This window comes from Musa acuminata, chromosome BXJ2-2 (genome assembly GCF_036884655.1).
Source record: "Musa acuminata AAA Group cultivar baxijiao chromosome BXJ2-2, Cavendish_Baxijiao_AAA, whole genome shotgun sequence".
NCBI classification, from domain to species: Eukaryota; Viridiplantae; Streptophyta; class Magnoliopsida; order Zingiberales; family Musaceae; genus Musa; species Musa acuminata.
The window spans coordinates 18,184,353-18,206,094 of record NC_088339.1 but is presented as its reverse complement, the minus strand read 5'-3'; the positions used below and the strand labels follow the sequence as shown (position 1 = coordinate 18,206,094).

Genomic DNA, 21,742 nt, shown 5'->3' with positions numbered 1-21,742 from the left:
TAATATATTCAAAAGTAATTAACTTGAGCTTTCTGAATGGATATTAGTGCGAGTAAAATATCAAATGAGTATACATATGATTTAATGAAATAGACAAGAATGAATATGCTGATTTAATTGGAGCAATCAATTACTTGTATCATCAAATAGTACTAACTAAGCTTTGATGAGATTGTTTTTAATTTGGAGAGCTAGAAAACTAAAACCTTCCTTAACCCTTAAAAGGTGTATAAACCAAAATGTGATTTTCAAAGGATTCAATTAAGAAAAAAAAAGGACATCCGTGGTCAAACATTGTGACCGCTCGACTCGGTCAATTAAATGACACAAGCAGGAGTTGGATGGCTCAATTCAAGGGCAGTTAAGTGGGACCGATCACCAAACACATCAGTTTCATGTGCCTCGGTCGAGTTTGACCAATTTTGGTCAAAATATAAGATAAGACCGGGGATCTAATATTACTTCACAATTTTGATAATAATTTCTCATACAATCTTGCAAATAAAAAAGACATACATATAGACTGTATCATGAAATGAAAAGAGATTGTCATGAAAACATAAGCTCGACGAAAAGGGAACAAAACATTTATGATTTAGAATTCTAAAGTGACACAGAATGCCATGTAAAAAGAAAATGGTAAATTAAGCTATCTTCTTGCAGTAGCTTTCAGGAGAAGTAAGCTAGAATGACATAACTGCAATAGACTACATAACCATTGAAAAGATACAAAAGCTAAAACCAGATTTTATCCAAAATACAGCCAAGAATGGTTGTCAGTCAAGCATATTAAGTTGACATCCAATCTCAAGAATGGTTGTACCATGCAGTCAGTTTTCCCCTGAGCAAATCTTGGAATCATGCTACCTGATTTGTTTTCATGTCACGGTCATGTATGAAATTAAAACATCAGGACAGATTGTAGCATCAAGAAACATCAAGCCTGACCACCCAATTCATGAAAATGAAGATTAACTACTGCACAGAAGAGAGAGCAGAAGCTCTCTGGTACTTGAAATAATTGGGCAAATTAACAAAGAATTAGACAAAATCATAATAAGCAATCCTGCTTAAGGTGTCCTATCTAACTAGAAAGACTTTGGAAAAATATGAAGGGGCAGAAAAGGCTTTGAAGCAACAAATCAAGCAATCATAATAGTAAGAGTCATATCATCTTTTGGTTGGAGAGGGATCAAAATGAAACCTGCCTTCGGTTCAAGGTCAAATTTTTTAAGGGTTTACACACATTTGAAACCTCTTTAACCAAACACAAACGGTCCTACAATAAAAAACCTGTCAACAAAAGAAGCAAGCAAAACTATTGATCAAAACAAGCTTTAACCAATTTAATCACTATCATACCAGGTTCATATCAGCATTGTTTAGAGAGACAAATGAGTCTGTGCAAGTGTTTAACCATATAGATGCACAATTTACAGAAAGCAAACAGATTTTAGCTGGAACAGAGCATTTCTAGAGCCTGGTTCTCATCACCATTAACGCTCTCCAGCGTGTTCCTCACTAGATCCTCAGGAAAACCCATCTCCACCAGCTTCTGGACCTGGATCCACCATAAAGTGCAGTCATCAGATATCAAATATTTTTTTCCTATACATATATAAAAAAAAATTGTACCTTTTCTTCAATGCCAACAGATGACCTTCTAGCAAATGCCTCCGTCCAGTACCGAGCTGTGGCCATAAACGTCTGGTGGTCACGCAAGTACTGTCCAATGTGGAAGAGATAAAAGTAAAAAGTCATGAACACTAACTATCAACTCCATTTTGGTATTCATACGAGAGGGAAGAGTGTGCTCTCTTTGACCTGCTGAGCAACAACAGCATCTTGGGGGTCATCAGGCTCAGGTGCTGAGAGTAGAGCTTGCAGAGAAAGCAAAGCAGTCTTCAATGTGAGGGCAGGGCTCCATTGATCCTTGAGAATGTCCAAGCAGATAGCCCCATTTTGACTGCTAATGTTTGGGTGCCTTCAACAAAAACATGCAAGCAAATAATGCAGGCACAATTGGTGCTATAATCAGAGCTCTAGAGTCCACTCATTCTTACAATAGAAAAGCACGTGATATGCAGAAGCCCTATTAATCCTGCTATAAGTACTAAATGAAGCAAAAACCTATTTGAGGAAGAAAAACATGAATAGTACATGAAAATAGACGCAGCATACACAAACTTCAAATTCCAATCACCAATCTGACAAATAAAGAAGAATAATTAAAATCAAAACAGACCTCTCACTTAACAAGATACCATGTAAAAGATATTAGTACTCCCAAAATATTTATATAGTCCAACAATCAAAACTGATGTATGGTTGTCACAAATTCGTAATACCAACATGGATCTATGATCCAACATAATCACTTTTTTCTTAGGTATATCTTCAAATCAATGTAAATCCTTGCTGAAAACATCATAGAGGCAACAATTAACCCCTACTTGAAGAAGCAGCAAGGGTGTCGAAAAACATAGCTTTCAAAAGAGGGCGTCTTTCTCTATATACATAAACCAAACTAATGGAAGAACTATTTAAGGAAACAAATCTTAAACTCAGAAATAAAGAGAACAAAACATCAAGATTTTGCCTTACATAAGCTTTCCCATTCTACAGTTCTTGCTTCCTTTTCCTCAGTAATATTCTGAGAAAATAAAAATGAACAACAGCATACCGATACCGAGCTATATTATTTCAATATCCGTACTTGGTTGGACTAGTAAATAACCATTACATGCCGACCAGTAGAGTTGACATTAGAAACCTTGATTCTCATCACGTGCAAGTGGTTTTTTTGTCACATTCTTTCTCCAATGGCAATTACATTATCCACATATGAGTGTAGAAAAGTGAGGTCTTAATCCTTGGGAGCAAATGTTGAGCCACAGTGACTCTACTATTCATCCTTAATGGGGCAATGCCATGATTCATGCATCAGACATGTTTGAGGAACTCTCATTTTTTTTATTTTATGCAAAGGATAAGTGGTGAAGGTGGGTTTTGGTACCAGAACCATGTAGTGATTTAAAAAATCCTCAACAGTAAGGCTAGTAAGAACCATGTATTCCAAGTTTATACATCCATGTATTATTTTATCTTGTTCTTTCTACCTCTTTCACTCTCACATTTCAAATCCTAGAAAAAAAAATTTGTGAACCAAGTCCCTTCATGCACTTCTACATCACCTAGTCTATAAAACACGCTCAATTGAGCCCTTAACATGTGAAAATGATCCAATGATCGTAAATGAGTGCATCACAACAATTCAAAACAACAAACTCATTAATTCAATTAATGAATAAAAGATGATAAGAAAGACAATAGTTTTTCGTTAACTTCATCATAATTCAATCATTTTCTAATAAAAAATGGAGAATACCGTAAATTGAAATTTGAGATCAAAAAGGAAATAATCAAAGTTTCCATATCATGTTTCCCCATATCCTCTTAGTGGAATCCCCCATGGCCAGCCTATTAAGTATGATATATGGCCCACTTGTGGTGACATTATGATCCAATGATTGTGAGTGGAGCATAGCATATAACACAATAAACTGTTGAATCTATCATTATATATAATCTTATAAAGAAATAAATAAATATCTCAATTAACTTCACAATGATTTAATCATTTTCTATCAACACTAGTCTACTGAGATCAAAATATGAGATAAAGAAGGCAATAATCAAAATTTCTGTATCGTCTTCCCCAATACACTCCTAATTGGAACCCCCTCATCTTAAGTTCATGTCAACCTCTTAAAGAAAAAAGACAAACAAATTTACCTAAAAACTCTAACCTCCTAACAAGCTATTCAAGACTAAAATCACTTTCATGTTCAGTATTTATCAAACTTGAAACAAACAATTGTATGGACATAACCTACCAAAATGAAGTTCATTTTATGAACTTGTGTCCTTGCTTATATGTGAGCACTTAAACCTCAATTTTCCATCATTTCATATACACTAGAATTTCCACATTGTTATCATTTAGCATCAATCCAAATAGATTTGGTTCAAGCAATTTTTTTATATTTTTCAATAATAAAGATACAAACATAATCAACCTGCCAAGGGATCCTGTTAATAATATTCATTATATAATACCAGTAAAGGAAAAATGTCACTAGAAAATGAAAAAAATAAGTGCCAAGCTGATACATAATCCAAGTTGCCCAAAGAAGACCAAGGTTAGACATCAACCTCATCAGAAGGATCACTTAAGTTATATTAGCTTGAATGAAATTTTTTTTAGAAAAAATGCTAAACAGAAGATTTAGCTCCTCAACATATAATGCAAAATTTCAAGAATATAATGCAGTCATATTAGCAAATAGAGGACAACTAACAGGAGCATCTGATTAAGTACAAATTACATGATAAATTAGTATGATCTGGAATAGCTTGGAATATATAGATATATATATATATATATATATATATATACATATATATATTAGTATGATCTGGAATAGCTTTCCTATGTATGTATGTATGTATATAAATATATACAAAAAAATCTAACAAACTTGGTGAGAAAGAAAAGAATAATAGGAAAGCTCCTAGCTAGAAAATTCTCCCACATGCATGTAATATTCATACCAAACTTTTGTTACAAACTGCATTTTGGGAGGCTCAAAGGGGTAGCCACCTGCAAATATATTAGTCACCATCAATTTCTAAACTAAACCTATAAAAGAATACTTCAGTTCATGCATAACATTAATAACATATAGGAAGAAATACATAGTATAAATAAGTACCAAAGAGACATAAGGTTAAGCTCCAAAACATTTTAAACAAACAACCTCAGGTGACCATATGATTATGAAAAAAACAGCATAGATCATACATATGGGAACGAGCAAATACATGAATACCTATTACGCATGCATGTACAGGATCAAAGAGAGCACTCAACATATAACATGCATGTGCACAAAGATAGGTACATATATTTGGCACTAAGTGTCAAAAAAATTTAAAATACATTTAAGCAAACATTTTAATAGAATGCATATGACACTTGATACATATTGATGCAGGACAATTTTAATTACAAACAACCTCAGGTGACCATATGATTATGAAAAAAATGGCATAGATCATACATATGGGAACGAGCAAATACATGAATACCTATTACGCATGCATGTACAGGATCAAAGAGAGCACTCAACATATAACATGCATGTGCACAAAGATAGGTACATATATTTGGCACTAAGTGTCGAAAAAATTTAAAATACATTTAAGCAAACATTTTAATAGAATGCATATGACACTTGATACATATTGAAGCAGGACAATTTTAATTAGTCACATAAGTTGTCAAATAGAATTATCTTTCATAATCCTATATCGGTTATCAAAATCGCTAAAGGAGAAGAAAACGCAAGTTAGCCGAAGGAAGGAAGGAAGGAGACAAATCTTAGATTAATTTTCAGTTTCCGAAGAAAAACCAAGGGCATAGTCTTGAATTCAATTGAAGATATCATCCTAAGAAAGTTTCTTCTTGATTGAAGAACCTACAGTAGAGGAAACCTATCAATAATATATTTTATCAATAAAGAATTTTGTTTGGAAAAAAAACATGGAATGCATCTTCCCTAGAAAAAGGAAAGATGAAATAATTAATATGTTTCTGATTTATGAGATGTAATTTTCTTTATTGTATTTTTCTGTTTATATTTTCTTTTTCTTCTTCTACTTGGAAAGACTATTAAAAGGGAAAAGACATTATAATTAGAAAATCAGAGAATAAATCAATAAATTAAGATTCTTTCATACATATGAGTGGTGTGAAATCTTTTTTTTTTATGGTACAAATCTATATCAATGTGAAAGATGTATGAAAGTGTGATGTTTTTGTTCATCGGTGTTTCTCCTTAAGCTTAGAGCAAATCTACTACTTATCTTTTTTTTCTTAATATCCTTTTCCATCATAACTTTTCTTTTTCTCTCTCTATCTTTCTCTATTTTCATATAAAAGATATATACTTCCTCATGCAACATTACATATGCTTTCTATGAAAATAACAAAAACAAAATAAAATGTTTTTCATTGAGCTGCTGAATTATTTGGGTTCTTACCATGTAAATCTTTAACAATTAGTTGGCATTGCAAAAAATAGTTATGTATCATCCTAGACTGTTTCATGCTTGTTTGTATCCTATAAAAAAAAATATTTTCTCCAACATAGTGAAGAAACCATTGACCAAAAAAAGTATTCAATGTGAAAAGTTGGGGGAAATGCTGCTCTTAACATATGTAGCAGAAGCAATTTTGTTAAGCAATACTATTTTTGCTAGTCAGATCACCTAATCAGAAACACCTAGTTTGTCATAGCCAGAGATAAGCCTTATACAAATGGATTCTAAACCCACCAAAAATATCAAATTCATGACATTATTTTCTATTAAAAAATTTCAGATGATGCTATTTGCAAAGCATCATACAGTAGCCCCACAAAGTTTGGTCCAAGTCATCATTGCTATTTTGAAAAAAGACATAACAGCCTTTAAAATGGCCAAATTACATCTTCTAGTAGTTCCTCTATCATCCCAAATTTAACGGCGAAAAGATAACAAGAGGTCTGAAGCATGGTTTAAATATGATAAATAAGAATAGTTCATTGGTATACATACAAAGAAATTCCAAAATAAAATTATCACTGATATCTTCAACTTGAAAAAGTTATAACATCTCAAAAGTTAACTATCGGATGAAGGTATAAGGTGGAAAAGGTGTCCCTAGGTAACTCCATTTATCTAGCTGAGTCATTTCATTTAACCACAATATCTAATAGGTCTTCTTTGAATATCATCACAGCAGTGATTTAAAAAGGCGCTCGGGCGCTCGCCTAGGCGCTCGGGAGAGGCGAGGCGAGGCCCGAGCACCTCGCTAATCTCCTAGGTGGCATGCTTCAAACAGGCGCCGCCTGGGCGCTCGCCCGAGCCAAGGCGCTGGGCGCTTCGGGCAAGCGCCTAGGTTAACCAAGGCGACCGAACCAGGATTTTAGGTCTGGTTCGGTCCTGGTTCGGTCTCTGATGGTTAGTTGGTTCAATCGAACCAACTAAAATCGATATAAGTGAGAACCCAACCCTAACCCTCGCCGCTACCGCTGCCGCTCCCGATCCCGATCTCGCTACTCACAAACGCTGCCTCTGTCGCCGCTCGCGCCTCCCGCTGCTCGCCACTCCTGCTCCCACTGCCGTTGCTCACCGCTGTCGCTGCTCACAAACGATGCCTCTGTCGCCGCTCGCGCCTCCCGCTGCTCGTCGCTCCTGCTCCTGCTCCCGTTGCCACTGCTCGCCGCTGTCGCTGCTCACAAACGCTGCCTCCGTCGCTGCTCGCAAACGCTGCTGCTGTCGCCGCTGCCACTACCGCTGTCGCCGCTGCCTCCTTACACTCCGTTGCCGCTACCGCTTCCTCTTTTCTCAGTCAGCAAGCTCAGCACCCCCTTACACTTCCTTCTTCTCCTTCTGTTAACAATATACATTATACTGTTAACAATATACTGTATACTGTTAATATTGTTAGGTTTATTTAAAATTATTAATTTTCAATAATGTTAATAAATTTTCTTAATTTAATAGCATATTTTAATTTAAAATTTTAAATAATTATATTTATTAATTGTATTATATATTTTTATATTTTAGCGCCTCGCTTCGCTCGGGCGAGCGCCTATTGCCTCAAGCGTTTTTGGACCTTAGCGCCTTTTAACGCCTAGCGCTTTTTAAATCACTACATCACAGTATACAATTGATTTTCCTCATTTTAGATTCTATTACGGCTATAAATTACTATTTGTAGATAAAAATATTCCTTATTTTATCTTTTCAAGTAACTACACATCCGACCTTGGTATCATTGTTAGTAACTTTGTTTACATGTTTCTTAACTATCTGACACTCTTATTCATAGTGCATGACTAGTTTTACAATCATCCAGCGATTTAAAAAGGCGCTCGGGCGCTCGCCTAGGCACTCGGGCGAGGCGAGGCGAGGCCCGAGCGCCTCGCTAAACTTCTAGGTGGCGCGCTTCAAAGAGGCGCCGCCTGGGCACTAGCCCGAGCCCAAGCGCTGGGCGCTTCGGGCAAGCACCTGGGTTAAACCAGGCGACCGAACCAGGATTTTAGGTCTGGTTCGGTTTCCGGTGGTTAGTTGGTTCAATCAAACCAACTAAAACCGATATCAGCGACAACCCAATCCTAACCCTCATTGTCGCTGCCGCTCCCGATCCCGATCCCGCTGCTCGCCGCTGTCGCTGCTCGCCACTCCCGCTGCCGCTGCCGCCCGCTACCTCCTTACACTCCCGCTGTCGTTGCCTCCTTAGACTCCCGCTCCCGCTGCCTCCTTACACTCTTGCTGCCGCTGTCTCCTTACATTCCCGCTGTCGCTGCCGTTGTCGTTTCCTCTTTTCTCAATCAACACCCCCTTACACTCTTCCTTCTTCTCCTTCTGTATACTGTTAACAGTATACAATAGTATATATTTAATATATTGTATCTTAGATTTTTTTTAATTTAATAACATATTTTTATTTAAAATATTAAATAATTATATTTATTAATTATATTATATATTTTTATATTTTAGCGTCTCGCTTCGCTCGGGCATTTTTGGACCTTAACGCCTTTTGACGCCTAGCGCTTTTTAAATCACTGAATCATCTTATAAATTTTCTTAACTAATCTAAGACACTATTCTTCTAATGCCTCTCTCCACTTCAGCTCCTCTACTTTTACTCCTTGAGCAATTGTTTCATCAATATATCATCCTCATAGAATGATAGTTCTACTTAGTCTAAATCTTTGGTATCCAAACTTTTATTGTCATAACTTAAATTTTCATCAACTAAAACAATATTGTTAACAAACAACATACACCACCATGGAAATCTATAGACTCTATACTATGACTAATAAGTTTGTATTACTATTACCAATATAAAAAAGGTAAGGACTTATAACTGACTCCTGTTGTGACTTTATGATAATCCTACTTAGTCTAAAACTCTTAGTTTCTAACTTTTAACATCATAACTCAAATTTAAGATTAATCCTATCTAAACTCTCATCTACAGAATAATATCATTATCAATAAAATATATCATTAATTACCAAAATGCCAATATAAAAAGGTAACACTTAAAACTTGCTGTTGGAAGAACCTTATGATACTCCAGTAGCATCACTAAAAAAATAATTAAAGTGTGTGTCTACCTTGGTAAAGAAAATTATATTGTGTATCAGTAAGCAGCTAAACATTGTATAATGTGAGTATTCTCAGTATATTGAGATATTTAAATCCATCTTATAGTTAAAGCAACAATAACAAGTATACAATTTCTACCAACTCGCTTGATTGTATCTTCTAAAGCAACAATAACAAGTATACCACACATGGTACATAGGGGCATACCAATGTACCACCTGTGTTGGTCACCTGTCGGACTGGTACATACCGTCCTTACCGAACGGTATACCACGATACGACAAACCTTGGTGGTATTTCTCTAAACTTTACATGAGAACATAATTGTTTGTTGTACTATAATCCATAAGAAAGTATGTATGGATGCAGCTTTTAATCAACTATTACTCACATGAAGCTCTTCGTTCTTTGATAACCAAATAACTAAGCATATGGTTGCATTGGAAAAATAATTACATCAGAGATCATTAGTTTCTGCTTCCACATTCTCCAACTCTTTGGCCTTCCATTTACCATTCCTTCGCAATGCTGATTCCCAAAATTAAGAACAATATATTGAGCTTCATGTTTAACAATTCCGTACAATTATTCCATTATTTAAGCATCATGTATACAAAAGATAGAGGGATTGTTCTTCCAATTTCTCCAATCTTTACCCGTGCTAGGTTTAAAGTTGACACCACGAGAATCAATAAGCTGTGAAGCCATTGGACCCATGGTTTATGTCAGTCAGTATGGGCCAGAATTTACCTTTTTAATAACTGACTGGGATACAGATCAAAAGATTTATCCGGTTCAGTTTGATTCGGGTTGTACCTCCAAGTGAAGGCCAGTATACTCATTGCAACAAGTTTACCAGCGGTATGCAGACTGGCACAAACTACATCAAGAAATAAGATCACTGCCTACTACCGATGCCCATCTATATTTTTGACAATTGTGATAGTCAAGGTTTTAAATGCTGCCAAGACCAGTCGGTACGGATTGGTATTTACCAGTTCAATGGCCAACTGCAATGTTCAATGCGGTATGGACTGTACCACTTAATAAGCTCACCATTCTGGACTTACTAGATGGGAAATAGCTCAGTACCAAATTGTATCAGGTAGTATGCTTAGTGCCCAATACAAATACCAACTTTTATTTTTTTAATTTTGTAACAGCTATTTGTCTTTGTTATATTTTTCTATTTCTCTCGCACGCTCTCTCTCATGCACATGCTTTCTCCCCTCCTCCAATGCCTTATCCTTCCCACAGCATCGCCACCTCTGCCTCCTCTTTCTCCTCTTCTCCTTCCCCCCCTCCTCCCCCCTCTTCTCTCCGTCATTTTCTTTGGTCCAGGCTATGGTGTAACATTTCACCCTGACTGGTACATATGGAGTTCTGGTACATATGGATCTGAGTATGTACCAAGTTCTCTCCGTCTCTCTCTTCTATTCCTCTGACTCCTCCTCCTCTGCCTCACAGCATCATTGCCACCTTGTCCTCCTATTAGTGTGCCTCCTCTCCCCTACTTCTCTCCCTCTTTCTATATGATCTGAACGGTATCCACTTGCACCAAGGATCAGCAAGTTGATCCATGCCAATTCCGTACCAGTCTAACTGCCAACCAATATAGTCATCGGACCAAAATTTTGAAACTTGATTGAACCAAACAATTTTCTCTTTAATTTAGCCCTTTTTTTGGACAGCTTGATAAATTTTCACAAAAAAGGTACATTCAATAAAGAAATTGGCCATCTCTATGAATTATCATGTGAACCAAGGTTGGCTGCTTCTTCCTCTTCTTGTACAAATTATTGCTTCTAAGTCAACCATATCCCTCCTTGATCTCACCATTCTTTCCACAACAAGAACATAGAGATTATCCGTCTATATTTCCTGTTGATTCTCTCTATTTACAAAAAGAAAAAGATAAGACCCTAAATCATTTGCATTGAATCAAGAAAGCCATCCAAAAGAGCCATAAACTCCAGCAATAAGCGAATCCTTCCAGACAATCGCTTCAAAGATACCACCAAAGATCACGTTTTTCACAGAACAAAGAACATGAATCGTACTGGGCAATCGGATGTCGATCTGGAACGTGCCGCCCTCGTAGGGGGTGGCGACGGGGCCAGAGATGGTGCCGGATAGGCGAGATAGGTCGCTCCCCCCATCGTGGAGGGCGATGCTGACCCCGGAGATGGCCGTGTCCCGGTTACACTCCGCCAGCTCCTTCTGAACCCTAGACACGTCCAACATCTTCACCAAACCACCTAGAATCACCGGCCACGAAGAACGCAAGCTTCGATCGAGGCGATCACGGGAAACCCTCGCGAGGAAAGGAAGGAAAGAATCCTACTCGAGGGAGAATTGGTAGGGAAGGTGGCTTCGCATTTGGGGCCGCGAACAAGGAAAGGCGTTCGAAAAAGCGAAGGGTGGTGGCCTTCTTGGGTTTGGGCGTTCCTGCGGAACAGGTTAAGTGAATGTACCATACAAGCGATAAGGGAGTCGGCCCAATTAGGCCCAAATCCAACAATAGAGCTTAATTGGGCCTTGGATTAGCTTTATTCGAGATCTATGGATTAGATTTGGGACGGGCCAAATCCAACATTACAGTGAATATTTGTAATCTTATAGCATTAAAAGTCAAAAGTCACATTCATTTGGAATGTATTGATACCTCTATGTTTGATGATAAAAATTCAATTTTGTTAATCATCTATTAGTACCCCAAGGACGCTATTATTTTTTCATGAACAAAATATTATATATTAACCAAAAGTCACAAACCCTAATCAAGGAAAAATTTTCAATCGGATTCATCAACCTGATCATCCGATTTGGGTTGTGATTCATGTATGGATTGATTGATGATCGGAACTCGTAAATACACGTCCAAGCAAACAATTTAGCAAACCTTGCCATGAAGTTTTATCTTTGGTATTTTTGCTCGTCGGCAAAGATTTGGATGACTTAAATTAGTCTATGCTGTTGCTATATTAGAGAATATATGTTTTCCTGTTGCTATATTAGAGAATATATGTTTTCCTGTATCATCTTTTATATTAATAGAATGATGATTCTTTGTCCCATTAAAGAATTTAAATATTATGAAAGGATGGTGCTTTTAATTAGAAAGCATATATGATTTGATCATTTAAAGCTAAAAGATTGGAGATACAAAACATCGAATGACTTCCAACCCTAATATGATGGAAAGGGTGATTCTGGGCATCTAAATAAAGTCTCTAATAGAACCCATATGAATTCTAAACTTAGGGTTGATCTCTTTAAATGATCAACCTCTTTGGAACTCTATAGATGTTCCTTCCTCTAAGTTGCTGTTCAAAGGCTGCTAAAAAGATTCATCTATTTCTTAAAAAAAAAAGATGAATACATGATTATTTATAAGGCTCTCCTAATATGACTCATACTCAAGACTCCTACTTCTAATCATCTCCTAATGCTTCTCTAAGAAGTAATCTCCAAACTAATCCTAACCTTAGCCGGCCTCTTCATATTTTTAATAGGGGTTGGTTAAGTCAATTTTACATGAATGCCCCTTTCAATGAAACTCAATTAGGACTCTCATAACTATAGTGTCTCTCTCTCTATCTATCACTCTATGCTTTAAGTAATTAGGGTTATACCCAAAATAATAATCTCTTTATACTCGTTTAATTGTCTCAAGTAATTGTGATTGTAGTGAAAACAAAAAAACCTAATCTGATTATAATAGGATTTTTATCATGCATGTAAAATTTTGCCTTATGACTATAACCCTAATGTAGAGGTCATCAAGAATTCTCTCTAGATCCAGGTATATGATCCGAATCCAACATGAATTCAATGGGTTTAGGTTAAGCTTATATAAATTTGGTCACTCGATATGATTCATCGGATCAATCAATTAATGTATGGATTAACCTAACCCATCGATTCTAATTAACCCAATTCATAAATTAAGTAAAACCTTTTGTTTCCTATCACTGTATTAATTTTGAGATTTTAAGTGTGAGCATCATGGAAACCATTTAATATAATAATTTTTTAAAAAAATTCTAAAATTCTCGACCTACCATGATGAATTTAGAAATTCTTAGTCATATCTTGATTAATACTCGATCTTCTAATGATCAATTTGGGTTAGGAAAGATCGATTTGGATATCCAACCTAAGTTGAGCCCATAAACACAAACTAAAATTTTGTTTTCATGCAAAACAAATCAAACTAAAAATAGTAATTCCGTGAGATCAGCCTAATGTACAGGGATATTGGAAGGAAATAATGTCATTCATGGTGGTCAATATATATTTTTGGGTTGTAATAAGATCATATGGTTTACATTACAATCCAACAAAGGAAACAAATCTACAATAATAACAACCAATTATTTTTATTGTTATTATTATTATTATTATTATTATTATTGGTCTCTCTCTCTCTCTCACACACACACACACACACACATTAAAAACCCTAATTCTGCTGCGATAGGTGTTCCCATGGAGATGGAAGCGGTGAAGAGGAGCCAAGAGGAAGCAGGGAGAGGCCGCAGCCGGTATATCAAGCTCCAGGTCTGCAGCCGGGTGACGGCCGGCCTGGCCGCCCTGGCCGCTGCCACGCTGATGGGGTTTAACAAGCAGACCAGCGTGGTCGCCGGCTTCGCCATCGAGGCCTCCTACCGCTTCTCTCCTGCGTTCAAGTCAGTGAAACTCGGTGCAGATCGAGTGCATGCATGCATGCATTTCCACGGTTCACGCGTCTTACCTAGTTTGCGTTCTTCGACAGGTTCTTCGTGGTCGGCAACGCCATTGCATGCGGCTACTCCGTGGTATCCCTGCCTTTCGTCTCCAATCTGGTCGAGGGATGCACGCTGAACCTGTTCGATCTGGTACGCATGAAGCTTGAATCATCATGGAAGCAATCTTCGTGGCTCTCTCACCGTTTGTTGGTGCTGGCGCAGATGAACCTGGGGCTGCTAATGGCGGCGGCGGCGGCAGCGAGCGCGGTCGGCTACGTGGGGAAGCATGGAAACGACGAGATCGGGTGGGCGAAGGTGTGCCCCTACTACGAGAGGTTCTGCGGGAGGACAGAGATTGCTTTGGGCTGTTCCTATGTGGCTTTTCTTCTCTTCCTCTTCGTCTGTGCTCTCTTCTCGGTCTACAAGTCTAGGCAAGTTAACAGTGGGTGATGCGTGTGTGCTGCCTTCAACTCATATCTAATGCTCCATTCGCTTGCACTCTGTTCTTCAGGATCTTTTACAAACATGATCCGGTACTAATTCTGGTTTTACAGTTGAATCTTCTCGTCAATCCGTCATCGTGAAATTGATCTAATCTGGTTTGTTTTTCATATGTCTTCGTATTTAGCAGAGGGAAATAAACTCGATTGGTCGGGAGAAAATTTAATGTCTTCATTTGTCTAGTCTCGATTGACCTGAGAATTAAAAAAAAAAAAATACAATATAAGGTTTTTTTTTTTATTTTGTTTTGAAAATAGTAATTCAAATAATAATAATACTCGTAAATAGTCTTGTCGAAGAAATATATAGTGTTTTCGAGAAAGACTAGAGAATATTTTTTTTTCAAAACTATACACTAAGTTATAACAAAACCATGCACTAATCTTTTATTTAACCACCAAGTTTAATCTAGAAATATTTAAAAATAAACAAAATTCACCAAATACCACTTCTTTTTTTTGGCCTAAAGAGTCTTATATCGTTACACATATCAAATTAATACCAAGTAGTTGTTAGATGAAATCTATTCATTATAATTAGTGGAAGTAAAAATGGCAAGAGCTAACCCATTCTAATAAAATTAATATTTTAACAAAACTACTCTCTCTCTCTCTCTCTCTCTCTTTTCTTTAAATTGTTCTAGGGAATAAAAGAAATCAAACAAACCAAATTATGCCATGCTGGCAATATTGCAACTGCACCAAAAGGTATTATTACAACTAGAGAGCCAAATTATGCCATGCTGGCATTTGGTATAGTTTGAATTTGGTTGATGGTACCAAATTTGAGAGCTTAAGCAACCCAAACAAGATTAGAATTCAAATATGAACGTATGGTTGACAAGGTTATTAAGATTGATGAGTGAGAGGTATGCTTTTTAGTTTTGGTATAAAACATTCGCCAAAGATGGATATGTGCATTCAACCATTTAACGACCAAAGACGTCCATTGTCAACAATTAAAATTTTTAAAAGAATATTAAAATCTTTGAATTATAAGAATGAAAGAGGAAAAATCCCATTATATTCATTATTCTCTCATCTTCTGATTATGTTTGCTAAGGCGGCCTATCATTATTCTCCTCCACTATATTATAATTATAGTATACAAATTTTTTTAATAATTTTATCCCTATGTTTTATATTTGTATTCTTTAGAAAAATATTAGACATGTGGTCCGATTTCTTGATCAACCATTGATAGAGTGATGCGATATTGAAGGAGCTAATGTTCTGTTTTGTTTCCAAAATCCAACTAAATCAGATCTTGTTCCCGTAGTTATTATGATTTTGAAGTCTAAAAATAAAAAAAAACAATGAATGCAAACAAATGTATTGTGAAGGATACGAATGTTGCCGCTGGTCGAATATAAGCTTCATCAGAAATAGCAGGTCTCGGTTGTCATTCGTTTCTATACGATCGAAAGCTCAGATCTCGCTCTCATTAACCGAGTAAGCCTTGGAACACGACTTTAATTATGTGATGATAATAAGGCGATCGCCGGCTGACAAAAGCAAACACCAATAGTCAAGGCTAGTATGTTTGTGCTGTATGCGTCAAATGCGAATCACCACTTACGAGTAGATAGATTCCCAGGAGCGATTCATTTGGCATCACATGGAGATAATTCCCCCCTCGTCCGACTCTGATCCGATGTAGCAGCAGTCTGCAGCGACGCGAAGGATGATGGTAAGTGCAAACCCATCGACGAACAACATCGGGCAGATAGATAGCAAACACACCAAACCTGTAAGATATCACTTTGGGTAGAGGATGTCGTAGTGGCCAGGGCGATACAGCAAGGTCACGCGCGGCACCGGTGGGTCGCCTGCGTCGGACGCACTGCTCTGCATCGGAATGAAGTCGTGATGTTTTGGCGTTAAGTCGCCGGAGCTGGATGTGCTCTGGTCAAGACACTCCACACGTGTCGGCACGCCTAATGCATCACATAGAGCTGTGATGTGCACATGGTCGCAGTCCTCCCCCATCATCTCCACCGAGTCCTGGCAGAACTGCGAGCAAGATTGAAACAGTGAATCATTGTAACCAACAAGGTTTGACCACTCGTTCATATCTGATTAGTACACATCCGATTGATACTGGTAAAGATGCACCAGAAATGCTACTCTTGATGTATGTAACAAGGATGAGAAGTCACAAATATAACCTTGGCCATGCCTGTACTTTCTACGCCAGCAAACGGCGCAAAAAACTCTGCTCTTATGCGTAATTCGCCAGAAGTAACCATCCTGAAGAACAAAACAACTGCCAGAAATTTTGTTAGAAGAAAGAGATCCTATTGTACGGTCTGGGACCGATTTCCTCACCAGTATCTGAAAACATTTGATCACAGCTCTTCTCCAGAAGCAACTCGTGACTGCAAATGCAGAACGAGCAAGTTCATTAGATGTTTACCTTTATATGATATCTCCCTTTTTCTGGGTGGCTCATACAAGACGATGTTGCAGTCGAAAATCTACCTGATTGAATTGTCGTTCTCTTGAATAACACTTTTCAGCAGATCAATGAATAACTGAGATAATAGTCATAGCTGTCAGCAAAAAAACATTCATAGCAGGCTTTTCATTCATTTTTGAAATAAATTTCATAATGAAGAATTCAGCAGAACACAGTGTAGTATGAACAAACATACAAAATCCATTCGATGGTACTCTCTGATGTTCACTTAAGATACTTCAGGAAGCGTAAGTGGTGATGCCAATTCAAAAGATTGACAAAGAATGACAGAAGGTGGGCCCGTTGAAAGCGATTAGTGATGAGTAAATTAAGATAATAAATAATTTACCTTAAAAATGAATTCAGATCAGTTCAAAATTGAGGCTGATCAGATTCATTCGTTCTGACAAATAGCAGCAAGACAGCTGTTAGAGAAAACTCTAAGAAAGGTGAAACCAATCCATAGGAGACCTGATTGGACTTTCATAGGTAGGCAAAGAACAGCATGTCTGCTGTTCATTATCTACAGTCAGAAAGGAGAAAGGTAGAAGAAATGAGAAAAAAAACAAATACGAGAAAATAGGATAAGGATCAACCACTGACCCAGACTAGATCGGCCAAACAAAATATAAATTCGTGTAAGTAGGTGGTGGCTGAGTACCCCATCAACCAGTGCGTATGAAGGCCATCTGATATGATTCCAAGTTAACTTGACGACATGCATTGAGTTACAGGAAATACCAGACAGGGAGATCTAAAAAAATCTTATATGCTTTATTTGATCCGAAAATTTGACATGATACATCAATGTATGCCAGTCACGGAACAGAATTTGCTTCAGTTAGTGTACTCAGTACCAGCATGCATGGAACAGAAAGAAGAATTAATGAAACAAAAGTGAAGAACCGAAGTGACAAAGCTTACTGAGAAGATTTCACTGATCCTATATTCTTGGTCTCCCAGAACTAGCTGTGCCTTCCTACACTGTTCAATATTTGCAAGAATGCGATCAACCTCGGCTGTGTCTTGTGTTTCCAATATATGTTCCTAATCGCACATCACATAAACATCACTAACTCATGCTAGAAGCTTTTGCTGAGCTAACAAATCACAAAGGCCACAAGAACTTCCTAGTAATTTTGAAAGAAATTACCAGATAGGAGAACATAAAACTTCGATAGAAACAATTTCCATCTTTTCGTACTCGCCTCAGTGCAGCATAGTTGTCATAAAGGAGCTGCAAGTAGCAACATATTTGACGCAAACAAAATTCAGTCGAAGGTAATGCTTAATGATTATCAATGGATAACGAACAGAGCAGCAGTGACTGTTGAGTCATTCCATGAACCTTGATTTTTGCCTGAATGATGGGGCTGCCTGATTGAAACTCAGCAACCAGTGAGGAAAGAGGTTCCTATGCACTCAGAAGATAAGAGTTGGCTTTTACGTGACAACAACATTGTATAACATAATACAACATATCTTAGAATATAATTATTAACAAAAACATCAGTTAATTCATGATGTAACACTTCAACACCTAAACAGTTTCATAACCAGCTACTTGCAATTTCAAGACTAAAATGTGTGTGCAAATATTTTGCAATGTCTTAGAAATAGAAGCATGGAAATAGATACTGACATGCAGACACGATATGATCCAAATTAGCTAAAATTGATCAATCTCAACCAGACTTAGTCGATTTTAGCTAATTATTTCAAATTTAAGACTCAAAAGAAGGAACGAAGAGGAGAGGGGTAGATGGGAATAAATAAAAAGGATAAGCAAGGTGAAAAATTGAAGGCAAAAGAGAATCCTATGAAGCAAAATAAAGAAGACATTGTTATTGTCTTATTTGATACTCAAATAGAGAATGTTGTATTCGCTACTCACTGCAATCATTTTTTTTGCCGTCTGACAATTCTGCGATGCCTGTTGTCAATTACTGATACAATGGAGAGAAAAGGATACTGGGAGAGTGAGAAAGGAAGGAAAAAAAAATAGTAACCTTTGAGGAAATAAGCATCACCATTTTATATAAAAGGAATAACATGGGCTTGCTGATTACATTCTCTTTAAAGATGTCATTTGATAAATTTTTAGTATGACATACATAATATACGTTCAATATATCAATATCTTTGTATGATATGATCAATATTTTTTTTTAATGAAATATGCTTCATCACGCCTAGACCTCTTCCTTGCTGACTCAAAATTATTTTGGAATATCTCAGTAACAGATCAAACTAAAAAAAAATCAAGTTTTTGTACTATAAACAAATGAAGTCGACTAAGAATAGCTTATATTTACCTTAACATGCCGTGATGCTTGAGTAGATCAATCATAAGTCTAAAACTAGTTTGTTGAAATTTTATGTTCTGTGCTTTCTAGTCTTTCTACCATCTATTACAACAAAAAATATTTTATGGATATCATAATATTTAATGTGCCTTGGACATACCTTATCTGCAAGCAGAAAATTACAAGATGTGCCACCATTGAGATTATTGAGCGAGATTAACTCAAGGAATCACATATCAAGAAGAATCCAGTAACAACAAGCAAAACTTAGATCTTGGAACTATTGTGGAAAAATAACTAGTGGTCCGAAAAAAGACTAGTTGGGGGCTTTGCGTGTAGCAGAACGCCCAAATCTAACTACTGGTCAGAAAAAAAAAAAACAAATTAGGGGATTTGCATGCAGCGGATACATGTTAATAGATAATTGTTTCTTGCACGACATGAAAGGATAAGAATTCCTGCAAACATACTTAATGTAAACCAACGCAGCATGGATACTCTGAAGATTGCACTAAAGAGTAGCAAAAGCCTGACGAAACTAGAAATTCATTTTAATTACACAATCTTGAAAAGGAACCAGAGAACAAACAGGAACAAGCTAACATCACAGCTTGCACCATTGGAATCCACTACATATAAACTTTCAATTGATATTGCCAAGCTAAAGAAGTCAAGCAGCAAGGATCCTACTGATGTGATGCACAGTTCATCCACCATCATGGCGCAGAGCTTAGATAGATGTAGTCAGAGCATCGCTAAATTACACCAAACTACATCTTTGGCTGCTAATTTAAGAAAAATATGAGGTAGGATCCTAAAATGGGTAAAATAACTCTTCCATGAGTTTCGGAATGTACACAAACTACCAAGAATGCGGGACTAAACAAGCACAGTCTCGAGTGATCCAAGGATAAAAGACTAAAGAAAGATAGGATCCAAAGGGGCAGGGAGATTCGCTCACCTTGTGGCCAACGCACGCGTTGTCGTCGGCGACCTGATCGCCGACGTCGGGAAAATTCTGAATGAAGTCTTCGGGAAGATAGGGTTCATAAATGTCGATGAATTTGTTCGCCAGGTTTCTGATTGGGGGAGTCACGCTGGGTGCGTCGGAAGGGGCACCGGTTGAACTCCCCACGTTTCCGATTGGGGGAGTAACGCTGGGTGCGTGGGAAGCGGTACCGGTGGAACTCGCCACGTTTCCGATTGGGGGAGTCACGCTGGGTGCGTCGGAAGGGGTGCCGTGTGAACTCTCGATGAAGTCTCTGAACTCGTCCACCCCCATCGAGGAGACGGTGACGTTGACAACGTTAGTGGAGGAAATGAACGACTGGCTAGTCACCATCGGCTCATCTCCTTCTGCGCTGCTGCCACTGCTGTTGTCGTCGTCGGCGACCTTCTGCTTCTTCGAGGACACTTCCATCGCCTTCTTCCCCTTCGCCGCCAAGTCGCCGAATCTTCTGCCGGTCTGTTGGCCTCAAGAACAAGAAACGGGAGGAGGGAAAAAGACACCGAAGACGGACAACAGTAGTACGAAACCATAACATCCATTTTAACCGTTGGCTGCTCGGTGTGACTTCAAAGATTGGGCGAATTCTTCAAGTTTGAGGATTTCCCGCCTCAATTTTCAAAAAATTTTATCAAATGCCAAGTCCCAATTTAAAAAAATATTCATAGAGTGTCTTAATAACATGAAAAGATCATTTTATCGTCAAATCCATCGTCTTCTTTTCGTTGTGCCACCTCCGCCATCATCTCTATACATTTGTCGAGACATTGGGAGTATGGGTATGAGCATCTACTAACTCTAGTCATCCTTGTTGAATCTAATAGCATCATGCACATACAAATACAAGGGGGTGGCTTATGGGTCTAGAGTTAGGACTTTACAAGAGATTTTTAAACTTGTGAATTTTTCTCAAAAATTTATCCTAAATGTCTTACGCACATGAAGTATTCAACAATTTAAAGGTTTTGACAGTTATTTATTTAAATTTAATAAAGGATGAACACGAGGTTTCTATTATTGATTGTAATATGCATATTTTATATAAAAAAATTATCATATGAGATTTAAAAAATTAACATAATATAACTCACAAATTCACTAATATTGTAGGATTGACAATATTATTGAGTTGTACTTACTTTAATTGCTTCAATAATTTTATTAATAAAATTCATAAATGGCTTGTTCATAGTCCCTTTTTTTTTATTTATTTGATACTTGATGAGTCTCATATACTCATAAATGAAGTGTTAGAAATATATAATCATACAAACTTGGCTATCTGCTTTAAGAAAAAAAAAGCATAAAAACATAATCAACCAATATTGAAATATAAATTTAAGACATGTGAAGCTTCGTTATGACATATATATATATATATGATGAGGAAAAAGGAATCTTTTTTTTTTTGTTGTTAATCGTGTGCAGTATGCCCAAGTTTTCTGAATAGGTTGCTTCTTGCTAGTGTTACATTTTATCATGTATAAAATCTTTTTTTTTCCCCACAT

The 21,742-nt window shown here is 37.1% G+C and overlaps 4 protein-coding genes across 4 annotated transcripts; 1 reads left to right on the top strand and 3 right to left on the bottom strand.

The window, feature by feature from the left end:
• Positions 1 to 1,321: 1,321 nt before the first annotated feature.
• LOC135605186 (ubiquitin-conjugating enzyme E2 27-like) lies at positions 1,322 to 11,663 on the bottom strand. The gene is made up of 5 exons (XM_065094975.1): positions 11,295 to 11,663; positions 4,615 to 4,663; positions 1,825 to 1,984; positions 1,636 to 1,725; positions 1,322 to 1,561 (listed from the first exon to the last, which is right to left on the bottom strand). The coding sequence occupies exons 1-5, from the start codon at positions 11,476 to 11,478 to the stop codon at positions 1,454 to 1,456; spliced, it is 591 nt and encodes a 196-aa protein (XP_064951047.1). The 5' UTR covers positions 11,479 to 11,663; the 3' UTR covers positions 1,322 to 1,453.
• Positions 11,664 to 13,725: 2,062 nt separating this feature from the next.
• On the top strand, positions 13,726 to 14,414 carry LOC135604782 (CASP-like protein 1F1). The gene is made up of 3 exons (XM_065094432.1): positions 13,726 to 13,925; positions 14,012 to 14,114; positions 14,187 to 14,414. The coding sequence occupies exons 1-3, from the start codon at positions 13,726 to 13,728 to the stop codon at positions 14,412 to 14,414; spliced, it is 531 nt and encodes a 176-aa protein (XP_064950504.1).
• Positions 14,415 to 16,222: 1,808 nt separating this feature from the next.
• LOC135604781 (OVARIAN TUMOR DOMAIN-containing deubiquitinating enzyme 1-like) lies at positions 16,223 to 17,588 on the bottom strand. Its single transcript, XM_065094431.1, has 5 exons — positions 17,526 to 17,588; positions 16,946 to 16,998; positions 16,771 to 16,842; positions 16,633 to 16,714; positions 16,223 to 16,477 (listed from the first exon to the last, which is right to left on the bottom strand). The coding sequence occupies exons 1-5, from the start codon at positions 17,586 to 17,588 to the stop codon at positions 16,223 to 16,225; spliced, it is 525 nt and encodes a 174-aa protein (XP_064950503.1).
• Positions 17,589 to 17,675: 87 nt separating this feature from the next.
• On the bottom strand, positions 17,676 to 20,658 carry LOC135604911 (uncharacterized). Its single transcript, XM_065094559.1, has 4 exons — positions 20,190 to 20,658; positions 18,271 to 18,336; positions 18,076 to 18,159; positions 17,676 to 17,969 (listed from the first exon to the last, which is right to left on the bottom strand). The coding sequence occupies exons 1-4, from the start codon at positions 20,646 to 20,648 to the stop codon at positions 17,760 to 17,762; spliced, it is 819 nt and encodes a 272-aa protein (XP_064950631.1). The 5' UTR covers positions 20,649 to 20,658; the 3' UTR covers positions 17,676 to 17,759.
• Between the last annotated feature and the right edge of the window lie 1,084 nt (positions 20,659 to 21,742).